Source organism: Melozone crissalis, unplaced genomic scaffold (genome assembly GCF_028551555.1).
Source record: "Melozone crissalis strain CALT ecotype California unplaced genomic scaffold, PUWL_Pcris_2 ptg000708l_1, whole genome shotgun sequence".
NCBI classification, from domain to species: domain Eukaryota; kingdom Metazoa; phylum Chordata; class Aves; order Passeriformes; family Passerellidae; genus Melozone; species Melozone crissalis.
The window spans coordinates 41848-55267 of NW_026536366.1; the positions used below are offsets into that span (position 1 = coordinate 41848).

The 13420-nt window shown below is 55.0% G+C and overlaps 1 protein-coding gene across 2 annotated transcripts; it reads left to right on the forward strand.

The window, feature by feature from the left end:
- The first annotated feature begins 579 nt into the window (after positions 1-579).
- On the forward strand, positions 580-12530 carry STMN4 (stathmin 4). 2 transcript variants are annotated; one of them, XM_054295402.1, is made up of 6 exons: positions 580-684; positions 7410-7466; positions 8386-8481; positions 10364-10569; positions 10778-10969; positions 11875-12306. In XM_054295402.1, the coding sequence occupies exons 1-6, from the start codon at positions 591-593 to the stop codon at positions 12001-12003; spliced, it is 774 nt and encodes a 257-aa protein (XP_054151377.1). In that variant the 5' UTR covers positions 580-590; the 3' UTR covers positions 12004-12306. The 2 variants fall into 2 exon arrangements, with proteins under 2 accessions (XP_054151377.1, XP_054151378.1); XM_054295403.1 differs by lacking the exon at positions 11875-12306 and adding an exon at positions 12313-12530 and having other exon boundaries at positions 582-684.
- The last annotated feature ends 890 nt before the right edge of the window (positions 12531-13420 follow it).

Sequence of the window (13420 nt, forward strand, 5' to 3'; positions counted from 1 at the left end):
CCCCATTGTACCCCCAACATTGATGTCACCCCCATTGTCCCCCCATATCGACTTCACCTGATTGTCCCCCCATATCAATGCCACCCCATTGTCTCCCCCATACCGATGTCACCTCATTGTCCCCCCCGATATCGACGTCACCCCATTGCCCCCCCACCCGGAAAATGTCACCCCATTGTCCCCCCCCATATCGATATCCCCTCATTGTCCCCCCCCATATCGATGTCACCCCACTGCCCCCCAAATTCAGGGGACACCCCAATGTCCCCGCGATGTGACAAGCAGGGACCGGGGACACGTCTCCCCCCTTGCGACGCCCCAAACCCCTCCGTGTCCCTTTGTCACTTTGTCCCCCCCATCTCCGCCCCGCTCCGCATCCCCCCTTCCAATCCACCCCCAAAATCCCCATTTTTCACCCCAAAACCCCTTTTTCTTTTAAAACCCCCAATTTTTCCACCCATCCTTTTTTTTCCCCTTTTTTTCCCTTTTCCCTGCTCCAACCCCAAAATAGCTGCGGGCTGTGACGTCACCGGGCGGGGCCCTCATTCGCACGGGGCTCTCGACCAATCAGAGGCCCGGGCGATGATGTCATGGGGGGCGCTGGGGACCCCCCGCCCGGGATCTTCCAAAGCCGCGTTAAAGGAGCCGGGAGAGCACCAGGAGCAGCGCGACCACCGCCGTGGGGTGAGTCCGGCAGTCCCCCATGGAATTTTTGGGAATTTTTTGGGAATTTTGGCCGGTTCCATTCAGGGCAGGAGGGTTTGGATGGATTTGGGGTGGGGGGCGTTGATGTATGGAAATTATTTTTGGGGGAAAAAAGGGTTTAGGGAGAGGAGCCCCGCAACCACCACCGTGGGGTGAGTCCGACAGCTGGAATTTTATAGGAATTTTTGGGGGCATTTTTGGGGCATTTTTGGGGAATTTTTGCCGGTTCTGTTCAGGGTAGGAGGGTTAGGATGGATTTGGGGTGGAGGGCGTTGATGTATGGCAATTTTTGGGGCGGGGGGGCGTAAAGGATGTGGGGAGAGGAGGAGCGCGACCACCGCCTTGGTGTGAGTCCGGCAGCCCCTGCAGGAATTTTTGGGAATTTTTTGAGAATTTTTGAGGCATTTTTGGGATTATTTTGTGAATTTTTGGGGGATTTTTTGGGAATTTTTTTTTAAATTTTTGGGGCATTTTTTGGGATTATTTTGTTGGGGGTTTTTTGGGAAATTTTGGCCGGTTCCGTTCAGGGCAGGAGGGTTCGAATGGATTTGGGGGTGTGGGGGGAGTTGAAGTATGGCAGATTTTTTTGGGGCGGGGGGCGTTTTCCAGACGTCTGGAATTCCTTATCCCATTCCTTATGGAGATTCCCCCCCCCACCCCCCGCCTCATCCTCATCCTCATCCTCATCCTCATCCTCATCCTCATCCTTATCATCCTCATCCTCAGCTGCCGCCCCCCAGTTTGGGTTTTGGGGGGGATCAGCGTCCTCGGGGGCTCCGCACCCCCAGAATTCTTCAGGGATTCTGCACCCCCAAAATTCCCAGAATTTTCCGGGGATCTGCAGAATCCCCCCCACCCCCAAAATACTTTAGGGGACCCCTCCGCTTTTCTGGGATCCTTGGGGACCCCCATTCCAGCATCCCCCAAAATCCCGGGGTTCTGCACCCTCAAAATCCTTGGGGGACCAAACTCCCCCCAGAATCCCGGGATTCTGCACCCCCCATCATATTCAGGGGACCAAACCCCCCCCCAAAATCCCGGGATTTTGCACCCTCAAAATCCTTGGGGGACTGGAACACCCCCCAAAATCCCTGGATTTTGTGCCCTAAAAATTCTCGGGGGACCAAAACCCCCTGAGAATCCTGGAATTCTGCACCCTCAAAATCCTCGGGGGACTGGAACCCCCCCCAAAATCCCGGGATTTCACCCCCCACAGCATCCTCGGGGGGACCAGAAGCTCCCAAAATCCCGGGATTCTGCACCCTCAAAATCCTCGGGGGACCCAAACCCCCCCCCAAAATCCCGGGATCCTGCACCCTCAAAATCCTTGGGGGACCAGAATCCCCCCCCCCCCCCAAAATCCTGGGATTCTGCACCCCCCATCATATTCAAGGGACCAAATCCCCCCAAAATCCTGGGATTCTGCACTCTCAAAATCCTCACAGGACTGGAATCCCCCAAAATCCCGGGATTTTGCCCCCCCCCCCCCCCCCCCCCAGTATCCTCGAGAGACCAACCCCCCCAAAAATCCCGGGATTCTGTACCCTCAAAATCCTTGGGGGACCAAAACACCCCAAAATCCTGGGATTTCACACCCCCCAGCATCCTTGGGGTCCAAAACCCCCCAAAATCCCGGGATTCTGCACCCTCAAAATTCTCAGGGGCACCTGAACACCCCAAAATCCTGGGATTCTCCACCATCAAAATCCTTGGAGCCTCCAAACCCCCCCAAATCCTGGAATTCTGCACCCTCAAAATTCTTGGGGGACCTGAACCCCCCCTAAAATCCCGGGATTCTGAACCCTTAAAAATCTTCGGTGAGACCAGAATCCTCCAAAATCCTGGAATTCTCCACCCTCAAAATTCTCGGGGACACTGGAAGCCCCCTAAAATCCTGGAATTCTGCACCCTCAAAATCCTTGGGGGATCCAAACCCCCCAAAATCCCGGGATTTTACCCCCCCCCAGCATCCTCGGGGGACCAAAAACCCCTAAAATCCTGGGATTTCACCCCCCCAGCATCCTACAAGTCCCAAATTCCCGGGGCGGACCCCGCTCCCTCTGCATTCCTGGGATCCCCACCCTGCCCCAAACTTTTGGGAGCCCCTCACCCTGTTATCCTGGGAGGATCCTTTGCAGCATTCCCGGGATTTTGCACCCCCCAACGGCCCCGGGGACCCCTCGGGGGCTGCGTCGGCCCCACCCAGAGCCCCCCCAAACTGTGGAATTCCTGCCGGTGGAAGCAGCCGCTGGAATTTTTATTCCCGGGAAATGGAAAAAGGGATGAGGAGGGGGGAAAAGGAACTGCCATCCCATTTTTCCCCCTCTGGAGCTTCCCAGTTTTCCAGACAGGAAATGGGGACCCCCCCCATCCCTCCAAATCCCCCCCATTTCTCCATCCATGGGTGGATGCTTTTTCCAGGGAAAAAGATGGGAGTTGAGATGGGAGATGGGAGATGGGAGGGTCCTTCCCGTGCAATTCAGGGTGGGAAAAGGGAAAAGGCAGCCCTGCGGAGGCAGCCCTGCCACGTGTGGATGGCTGGGAATGGATAACCTGGTTGGGAATGGAATCCCGTGGTTGGGAATGGGATTGCATGGTTGGAAATGGGATTTTGTGGCTGGGAATGGGATTGTGCAGCCAGGAATAGGATGGTGTGGTTTGGAATGGGATCACAGGGTTTGGAATAGGATGGCGTGGTTGGGAACAGGACTGTGTGGTTTGCAATGGGATCACGGGGCCAGGAATAGCATGGCGTGGTTTGGAATGGGATCATGTGCTTGGGAATGGGATCATGTGGCTGGGAATGGGATGATGTAGTCGGGAATGGGATGATGTGGTCAGGAATGGGATCACCTGGCTGAGAATGAGATCACCTGGCTGGGAATGGGATTGTGTGGTTGGGAATGGGATTGTGTGGTTTGGAGTGGGACTGTGTGGTTGGGAATGGGATCAGGTAGTCAGGAATGGGATGGTGGGGCTGGGAATGGGATCACGCGGTCAGGAATGGGATGGCATGGTTGGGAATGGGATTGTGGGGCTGGGAATGGGATCACGTGGCCAGGAATAGCATGGCGTGGTTTGGAACGGGATCATGTGCTTGGGAATGTGATGATGTGGTTTGGAATGGGATCACATGGTTGGGAATGGGATTGCCTGTCTGGGAATGGGATTTTGTAGCTGGAAATGGGATTGTGTGGCTGGGAATCGGATCACCTGGCTGGGAATGGGATTCTGTGGCCAGGAATAGGATGGCGTGGTTTGAAATAGGATCCTGTGGTTGGGAATGGGATTGTGTGGTCAGGAATGGGATGGCATGGTTGGGAATGGGATCACCTGGCTGTGAATGGGATTGCGTGGTTGGGAATGGGATTTTGTGCCTGGGATGGGACCAAGTGGTCAGGAATGGGATTTTGTGGCTGGGAATGGGAAGGCATTATTTGGAATGGGATCTTGTGCTTGGGAATGGGATTGTGTGGCTGGGAATGGGATCGTGTGGCCAGGAATAGGACGGTGTGGTTTGGAATGGGATCACGTGGTTGGGAATGAGATTGCCTGTTTGGATATGGGATCACAGGGCTGGGAACGGGATCCCATGGTTGGGAATGGGATTTTGTGGCTGGGAATGGGATGGTGTGGTTGAGAATGGGATCATGTGGTTAGGGATGGGATAATATGGTTGGGAATGGGAAGGTGTGGTTGGGAATGGGATCATGAGGCCAGGAATAGCATGGCGTGGTTGGGAATGGGATCATGAGGCTGGGAACGGGATTGAGTGGTTGGGAATGGGATTGCATGTTTGGGAATGGGATGGTGCGGCCAGGAATGGGGTCATGTGGTCAGGGATGGGATTGTGTGGTCGGGAATGGGATTGTAGGGTTTGGAATGGGATTGTGTGGCTGGGAATGGGATCACGTGGCTGGGAATGGGATTTTGTGGCTGGGGATGGAATGGTGTGGTTTGGAATGGGATCACATGGTTGGGAATGGGATTGCCTGTCCGGGAATGGGATTTTGTAGCTGGAAATGGGATTGCGTGGCTGGAAATGGGATCACCTGGCTGGGAATGGGATTGTGTGCTTGGGAATGGGATCATGTGGCCAGGAACAGGACAGTGCGGTTGGGAATGGGGTCATGTGATCGGGAAGGGGGTTGTGAGCCAGGAATAGCATGGCATGGTCAGGAATAGCATGGCATGGTCAGGAATGGGATCACCTGGCTGGGAATGGGATCACGTGGTCGGGAATGGGATCACCTGGTCAGGACTGTGATCATCCCATCCACACCAGAATTTTGGGGTGACACCAGCAGATCCCCTACCACAGCCCACTCCTATTGGAAACAGGGCGGGGAAGGGATTCCCTCCTCCAAATCCCTGGAAAATCGGCTCCATCCAGGCAGGAACGGGGCTGGGCCCCTCCCCTCCCATCCAGGCGTATCCGTAGGGATGGATCCCGTTTCCCTTCCCTGGTGGGCGATCCCCACGTTCCATCCCGTGGGAACGCCACGTGAGGGCTGGATCCCAGGGAAAAGCTGGATTTGGGGTGGGAATGCCGGAGCCAGGGAATGGCTTCCAGCCGGGTTATCCATGGATAACTGAAATCCAGGAATCCATCCCTGCCCAAGCCCCACCATCCCTGCCTGGAAAACTGGATCCCAGCCGGATATTCCCAGATTTTCTCGCTGTTCCCACCCCCCAACAGCCTCTGGAAGCTGCAGCCGGGTTATTTTTGGGATTTCTGGTGCAGATCCCAGGGAAAAGCTGGATTTGGAGTGGGAATGCCGGAGCCAGGGAATGGCTTCCAGCCAGGTTATCCATGGATAACTGGAATCCAGGAATCCAGGAATCCATCCCTGCCCAAGCCCCAACATCCCTGCCTGGAAAAGCGGATCCCAGCCAGATATTCCCAGATTTTCTCCCTGTTCCCACCCCTAGCAGCCTCTGGAAACTGTGGCTGGGTTATTTTTGGGATTTCTGGTGCAGATCCCAGGGAAAAGCTGGATTTGGGGTGGGAATGCCGGAGCCAGGGAATGGCTTCCAGCCAGGTTATCCACAGATAACCAGAATCCAGGAATCCAGGAATCCATCCCCACCATCCCTGCCTGGAAAAGCAGATCCCAGCCAGATATTCCCAGATTTTCTCCCTGTTCCCACCCCCCCAGCAGCCTCTGGAAGCTGCAGCCGGGTTATTTTTGGGATTCCCAGCAGGATTTGGGGATGAGGGCTGGGATTTTATCAGGATGGGTGGGGCGTGGCACAGCCCTGGAATGCTCATTCCAGGATTTAAGGATCCCTGTTTTGCAGGAGGGATTTGGGGATCAAAACCTGGGAATAATCCCCAAATCCCACCTCATTTCATGCTTTGGAAAGGCGTTTCCACATTTCCACACCCAAAAACCCCAGGAATGGGGCACAGCCCGGATTATCCTGGTTTTCAGCATTCCCAATTCCCATTCCAAGCCCTGGGGATGGGTGAGGGTCCTGGAGACCCCGGGAATGATCCCAGCGGGATGTAGGAGAGGATCCTGGAGCATCGGGAACAGGGAGCTGAGGACTGGGAATGTCGTGACAAAAGCAGGGGGAATTTGGGAGGGGTCCAGGCGTGTCCAGGTGTGTCCAGGTGTGTCCATGTGTGGCTCCCGGCATGTGTCCTCACACGTGTGGGTTGGGAATGTGGAGCTGGGAAGGGCCGAGTGTGCCAGGAATATCCCATGGGATGTGTCCGTCCTTGCGGTGTGTGCGCGTCCCATCCTGTCACCCCCGGTGTGTTCCTGTCCCGTTATCCCATCCCGTCCCAAATCATCCCATCCCATCCCATCATTTCATGTGTTCGCATCCCATTATCCCATCTCATTATCCCATCCCATCCTGTTATCCCATTATCGCATCCCATTCCGTTATCCCTTCCCATCCCATCATCCCATCCCATTATCCCATCCCATCCATCCTGTCAGTGTGTTCCTGTCCCATTATCCCATCCTATCCCGTCCCATCCCAAATCATCCCATCCCATCCCATTATCCCATCCCATCCCATTATCCCATTCCATCCTATCCCATTATCCCTTCCCATCCCATCCCATTCTCATCCCATTATCCCATCCCAGTATCCCAATGCATTCCCACCCCAAATCATCCCATCCCACACCATTATCCCAGTGTGTTCCCATACCATTATCCCATCCCATTCCATCATCCCATCCCATCTTCCTGTCCCATCATCCCATCCCAGCTCATCCCATCCCAAATCATCCCATCCCAAATCATCCCATCCCATTATCCCATCCCACACAATCCCATCACTCCAGTGTATTCCTGCCCCATTATCCCATCCTGTTATCCCACCCCATCCCAAATCATCCCATCCATTATCCCATGGATCCCATCCCATCCCAAATCATCCCATCCTGTTATCCCATCCCATCCCATCAAATCCCAAATCATCTCATCCCAAATCATCCTACCCAAAATCATCCCTTCCCATCTCATCCTCGTCCCATCCTCATCCCATTATCCCATCCCGTTATGCCATCCCATCACTCCAGTGTGTTCCCATCCTATTATCCCATCCTGTTTTCCCATCCCATCCCATCCCATCCCTTTATCCCAATATCCCAATATCCCAATATCCCAACATCCCAATATCCCATCCCACCATCCCATTCTCAGGTCCCCACCACTGACCTGATCCTTTCCTTCCCTCTGCAGGCCCAGGATCGCTCTTCCTGCAGAATTCCAAGGATTTCCTCGCCATGACTCTGGCAGGTACGCCACCCCAAACACCCCCCATGGCACCCCAAACCCATCCCGGGGTGTCTGGGCTCATCCTGACCCTGGAATTCTCCCCAAATCCATCCCAGGGTGTCCTGGGCTCATCCCAACCCTGGAATGCTCCCCAAACCCATCCCGGACTCAACCCGATCCTGGAATTCTCCCCAAATCCATCCCGGGGTGTCCCGGGCTCATCCCGATCCTGGAATTCTCCCCAAATCCATCCCGGGCTCATCCCAACCCTGGAATTCTCCCCAAATCCATCCTGGTGGTGATAAACTGGGATTGACAGCCTGGGACAATCCTGAGTCATTCCCAAGTTTTCCCTTTGCATGTCTGGATCCTCACTCATCCTGCTTGGAATGTTTGGGGCTGGCCATCATCCTGATCCTAATCCTTTCCATGGGATGTGGAAATTCCTAATCCCTCTGATCCCGATCCCATCCCTTTCCTGGGATGTGGAATTCCTCCCATCCCTCTAAACCTGATCCCATCCCTTCCCTGGGATGTGGAATTTCCCCCTTCCCTCTGATCCCGACCCCATCTCTTCCCTGACATTTGGAATTTCCCAATCCCTCTGATCCTGATCCCATCCCTTTCCTGGAATGTAGAATTCACCTCATCCCTCTGATCCCCATCCCTTCCCTTCCCTGACATTTGGAATTTCCCAATCCCTCTGATCCCAATCCCACCTTTTCCCTGACATTTGGAAATCTCTCCATCCCATTTTTCCCCCATCCCAACCCCTTCCCCAGCCCACAGAGCCCCTCTGATCCCACTTGGAATTCCCTCCATCCCAGTTTTCCCCCATCCCAAACCTTTCCCTGGCCCTTGGAATTCCCTCCATCCCATTTCCCCCCCCCGTCCCAACCCCTGGAGCCCCTCTGATCCCGATCCCGCTGTCTCTTCCCAGCCTACAAGGAGAAGATGAAGGAGCTGCCCCTCGTCTCCCTCTTCTGCTCCTGCTTCCTCTCGGATCCCCTCAACAAACCGACCTACGCCTACGAAGGTGGGACCCCCTTTCCCAGTCTCGGGAATTCTGGGATTTCTGGGGGGATTCAAACCCTCCTCAGCATGAGCAGGGTCACCCTGGAGCACAGCAGCTCCGGAATTTTCTGGGAATTTGGCACAAGGTTGGGTTGGGATCTGGAGGGGCTTGGGCAGATCCAGCCCCCTCAGATCTCCCAGATATTCCCAACCGAATCCCATGGATGGGTTGCGATCCAGCGGGGCATCATTCCTTCGTCTCGGAACGTAAAATCCATATTTTTCAATTCTGGGTGATTCATCCCAATCCCTGTCCAGAGGCCATGGAAGAGCCTTGGGGGGCTCCTCCAGGTTATCCGGGCAATGGGATCATGATCCCAAAGCAGGGAGAGATGGAGAGACGGGGACATTCCCAACCCTCAGATCTCCCAAATATTCCCAACCCAATCCCATGGATGAGTTGGGATCCAGCAGGGCTTCATTCCATCATCCCAGAACGTAAGATCCATATTTTTGAGCTCCAGGTGGTTCATCCTAATTCATGCCCCAAGGCCATGGAAGTGCCTTGGGGGCTCCTCCAGATTATCCAGGGAATGGGATCATGGTCCCATTCCTGGGAGAGATGGAGAGACAGGAACATTCCCAACCGTCAGCTCTCCCAAATATTCCCAGCCTGATCCCATGGATGGGTTGGGATCCAGGAAGGCTCCAGGATTATCCCTTCATTCCATATCCATATTTTTCAGCTCAAGGTGATTTGTCCCAATCCATGTCCAGAACCTTGGGAGGCTCCTCCAGGTTATCCAGGGGGATCCACACTGGAACAGGGATCACAGTCCCATTCCCACTTCCCAAAGCAGGGAGAGATGGAGAGATGGGAACATTCCCAACCCTCAGCTCTTCCAAATATTCCCAACCCAACCCCATGGATGGGTTGGGATCCAGTGGAGCTCTGGGATGTCTTCATTCCCTCATCCCATATTCAAATTTTTCAGGTCCAGGTGATTCGTTCTAATCCATGTCCAGAGGCCATGGAAAATCCTTGGGAGGCTCCTCCAGGTTATCCAGGGATAACCTGGATAACCTGGAGGAGCCTCCCAAGGATCCCCCCTGGAACAGGGATCACTATCCCATTCCCACTTCCCAAAGCAGGGAGAGATGGAGAGACAGGAACATTCCCAACCCTCAGCTCTCCCAAATATTCCCAACCAGATCCCATGGATGGGCTGGGATCCAGCAGGGGTTCATTCCTTCATCCCAGAACACAAAATCCATAATTTTCAGGTCCAGGTGATTCATCCCAATTCATGTCCAGAACCTTGGGTGACTCCTCCAGGTTATCCATGGGGATCCACACTGGAAGAGGAATCATGGTCCCATTCCCACTTCCCAAAGCAGGGAGAGATGGAGAGACGGGGACATTCCCAACCCTCAGATCTCCCAAATATTCCCAACCCAATCCCATGGATGAGTTGGGATCCAGCAGGGCTTCATTCCATCATCCCAGAATGTAAAATCCATATTTTTCAGTTCTGGGTGATTCATCCCAGTTCATGTTTAGAGCCTTGGGTGGCTCCTCCAGGTTATCTGGAAGGATTCACACTGGAACAGGGATCACATTTCCTGTTCCAAATTCCCAAAGAAGGGAGAGATGGAGAGACAGGGACATTCCCAACCCTCAGCTCTCCCAAATATTCCCACCTCAGCCCCATCCATGGGAATCCCAGATTTTCTACCCCACTTCCCACATCCCTGAACCCCAGGGATGCATTTGGGCTAAATCTGGATGAAACTCACTGATACCAGGAATGCTGGAATCCCACCGTGGGGTCCCACAGGTGCCAAAATCTGGGAATGGGAATTCCTGGCGCTCATTCCGTGCCCCGTTTTTCCCCCCAACCCAGACACGGTGGACCTGACCTGGTGCGTCATCTCCGACATGGAGGTGATCGAGCTCAACAAGCGCACCTCGGGCCAATCCTTTGAGGTCATCCTGAAGCCTCCGTCCTTCGACGGAATTCCCGAATTCAACGCCTCCCTGCCCCGGCGCCGCGACCCTTCCCTGGAGGAGATCCAGAAGAAGCTGGAAGCGGCGGAGGAGAGGAGAAAGGTGGGTGAATTCCCTCCTTGATTTTTGGGATCCCCATTTTTGGGTTGAGAATTCCCCCCCATTTTTGGGTTGAGAAGTCCCCCCCATTTTTGGGTTGAGAATTCCCCCCATTTTTTGTGTTGAGAATTCCTCCCATTTTTGATTGAGAATTCCCCCCCATTTTCGGGTTGAGAAGAGATGATTTCATCCCGGGAATGTCCCCCCACAGTACCAGGAGGCGGAGCTGCTGAAGCACCTGGCGGAAAAGCGGGAACACGAGCGGGAGGTGATCCAGAAGGCCATCGAGGAGAACAACAACTTCATCAAGATGGCCAAGGAGAAGCTGGCGCAGAAGATGGAGTCCAACAAGGAGAACCGCGAGGCGCACCTGGCGGCCATGCTGGAGCGCCTCCAGGAGAAGGTGGGCGCCGGGAAAAGGGGTTGGGATGAGTCGGGATATTTGGGGTAATGGCGGCTCTTGGGGGTCCCTCTTCCCTTCCCACCCACTGGGACTGGGGGGTCCTGACTGCATGGATCCATAGGATTGGGAGAAGTTGGAGGTTTGGGATCTGGGTCTTGTCCACGGACAAGCAAAGCCCTTCATTTTCCCATGTCCCATCAAGGTGGGACTCAGAATCCCAGGAATTGTAGAATCCCGGGATGGTTGGGTTGGAAGGGACCTTTAGGATCATCCAGTTCCACCCCCAGAACCTTCCACTGTCCCAGATTTCTCCAAGCCCCATCCAACCTCTCCTTGGACTATCCCAAGTTGCTCCAACCTCTCCTTGGACTATCCCAGGTTGCTCCAACCTTTCCTTGGACTATCCCAGGTTTCTCCAATCCCTGTCCGACCTCTCCTTGGACTATCCCAGGTTGCTCCAACCTTTCCTTGGACTATCCCAGGTTGCCCCAATCTCTGTCCAACCTCTCCTTGGACTGTCCCAGATTGCTCCAACCCTTCCTTGGACCATCCCAGGTTGTTCCAACCCTTCCTTGGACTATCCCAGGTTGCTCCAAACCCCATCCAACCTCTCCTTGGACTATCCCAGGTTGCTCCAACCTTTCCTTGGACTATCCCAGGTTGCTCCAACCCTTCCTTGGACTATCCCAGGTTTCTCCAACCTTTCCTTGGACTATCCCAGGTTGCTCCAAGCCCCTTCCAACCTTTCCTTGGACACTTCCAGAGATCCAGGGGTGGCCCCAATTTCCAGAATTTCTCTGGGAATTCCATCCCAGCCCCATCCCCGATGCTCCCCTCCCACTTTTCCCACCTCTGGGCTGGGAGCCATTCCCACCCTTCCAGCCCTGTTCTCTCTCCCGAATCAGGTCTGTTCCCAACCTCCGCACGGAAAATCCCACCCTCACCACCTCCAGCTCCCTCCAAAACATCCGGAGCCCGCCCAGGGCCCTTCTCCGAGCGCCTCCGTTGGGGCAGAGGCGGAGAGCGCCAGATAATGCCGGAAAAATCCCAGCTAATCCCAGCTCCAAGGGGCTTCCCGGGACGGTTGACGTCTCCCTCGTAGCCAGAGGGCGAGGACAAAGTGTCCCCAAGTGCCACCAGCAGCCCTTAAAGTGACCCCAGGGGAGGAGAGGACGCTTGGGATGAACCTCGTGCCTTCAACCCCTCCGGAGCCGCTGTCCGTGGGGATCCCGGAATCCTGGAACGCGGCTAACGCGTGTTCCCCTCCTCCTCCTCCTCCTCCTCCTCCTCCTCCTCCTCTTCCTCCTCCTTCCTCCTTCCCCTCCTCCTTCCCGATCCCACAGGACAAACACGCGGAAGAAGTGAGGAAAAACAAGGAGCTCAAGGAAGAGGCCTCCAGGTAAAGAGGCTCAGCTGGGACTGACAGCTCCGGGGAGGTGCCGGAGGCTTCCAGGCAGCTCCAAGGTCGGAATGGTGTGGGAATGGTGGACGTTCCTCTGCTTTCTTTGTTCGTGGATGTGACGAGTTGAGGGGGTGAAGCCATCGGAGTCGTCGTCGTCGTCGTTCCGGGGGAGGGTGGGGAGGGGGAAAGGGATGAGGGCGGGAATTTTCGGGATGCCCACCCCCGGCGTGGGTCCCGCCCCGTCAGCCAGGTCCGGAGGGGACACGAGGAGGTGATGCCCGTGGAGGAATCCCGGGAATTGCGGAGTGGGTGGGGAGGGAATTGTGGGAAATGTGCGTCGTGTGTGACTTTCATTTGGTGCTGGGCAGGCGGGGGCGGGCGGGGATCCCTCCGGAGTCTTCTCCATCCGATTCCACCCCAACCCATCCGTGGGCTGCGGCATCACTTGGTGTCCCTCCCTCCCTTGTTCCCGCCTGGACTTGGGATCTCTTCCCGGATTTTTTGCCCGTTTTGGGAAGGGGGAGAAGTTTTTTTGCCCACCACCACCATTGGAGGTGGTCAGGGAGTGAAATTCCCTTGCTCCAAAGGTTTTTTCCCAGCTGTTGGAATGATCCTTCCCAAGGCTGACATTGGAAAGCCCCATGAATTCCCAAAGAAGCTTTTTTTGTAAGAACCTCCCAAAAAACCCAATCCCGGTGGGAATTCTTGGATAAAATCCCCCCCTTTTCCTGGAAGGGACCTTTAGGATCATCCGGTTGGAAAACCATCAGCTCCCGGAGATGGAGCAGCAGGAGAAGCCAGGGCGAGGCTGTGGAGACCACGGTGGAAGGGAGGGAATGAGGGAAAATTCGGGAAAAAGCTGGAGGTGGGATGGAGCCCTGTGGAGAGCAGGGAAAAATATCCATGGGTACCCCTTGGTGACACCAGGGAGGGTGGAAAACCCCCTCAATGTTCCAGGAGATGTTTTTTTGGGAGCTGCCATGGATCCTGAGAGATCTTTGCCTCCAGGAAAGGCGGGGAGAAGGAAAATTGGATTTTCCATGTCGGGG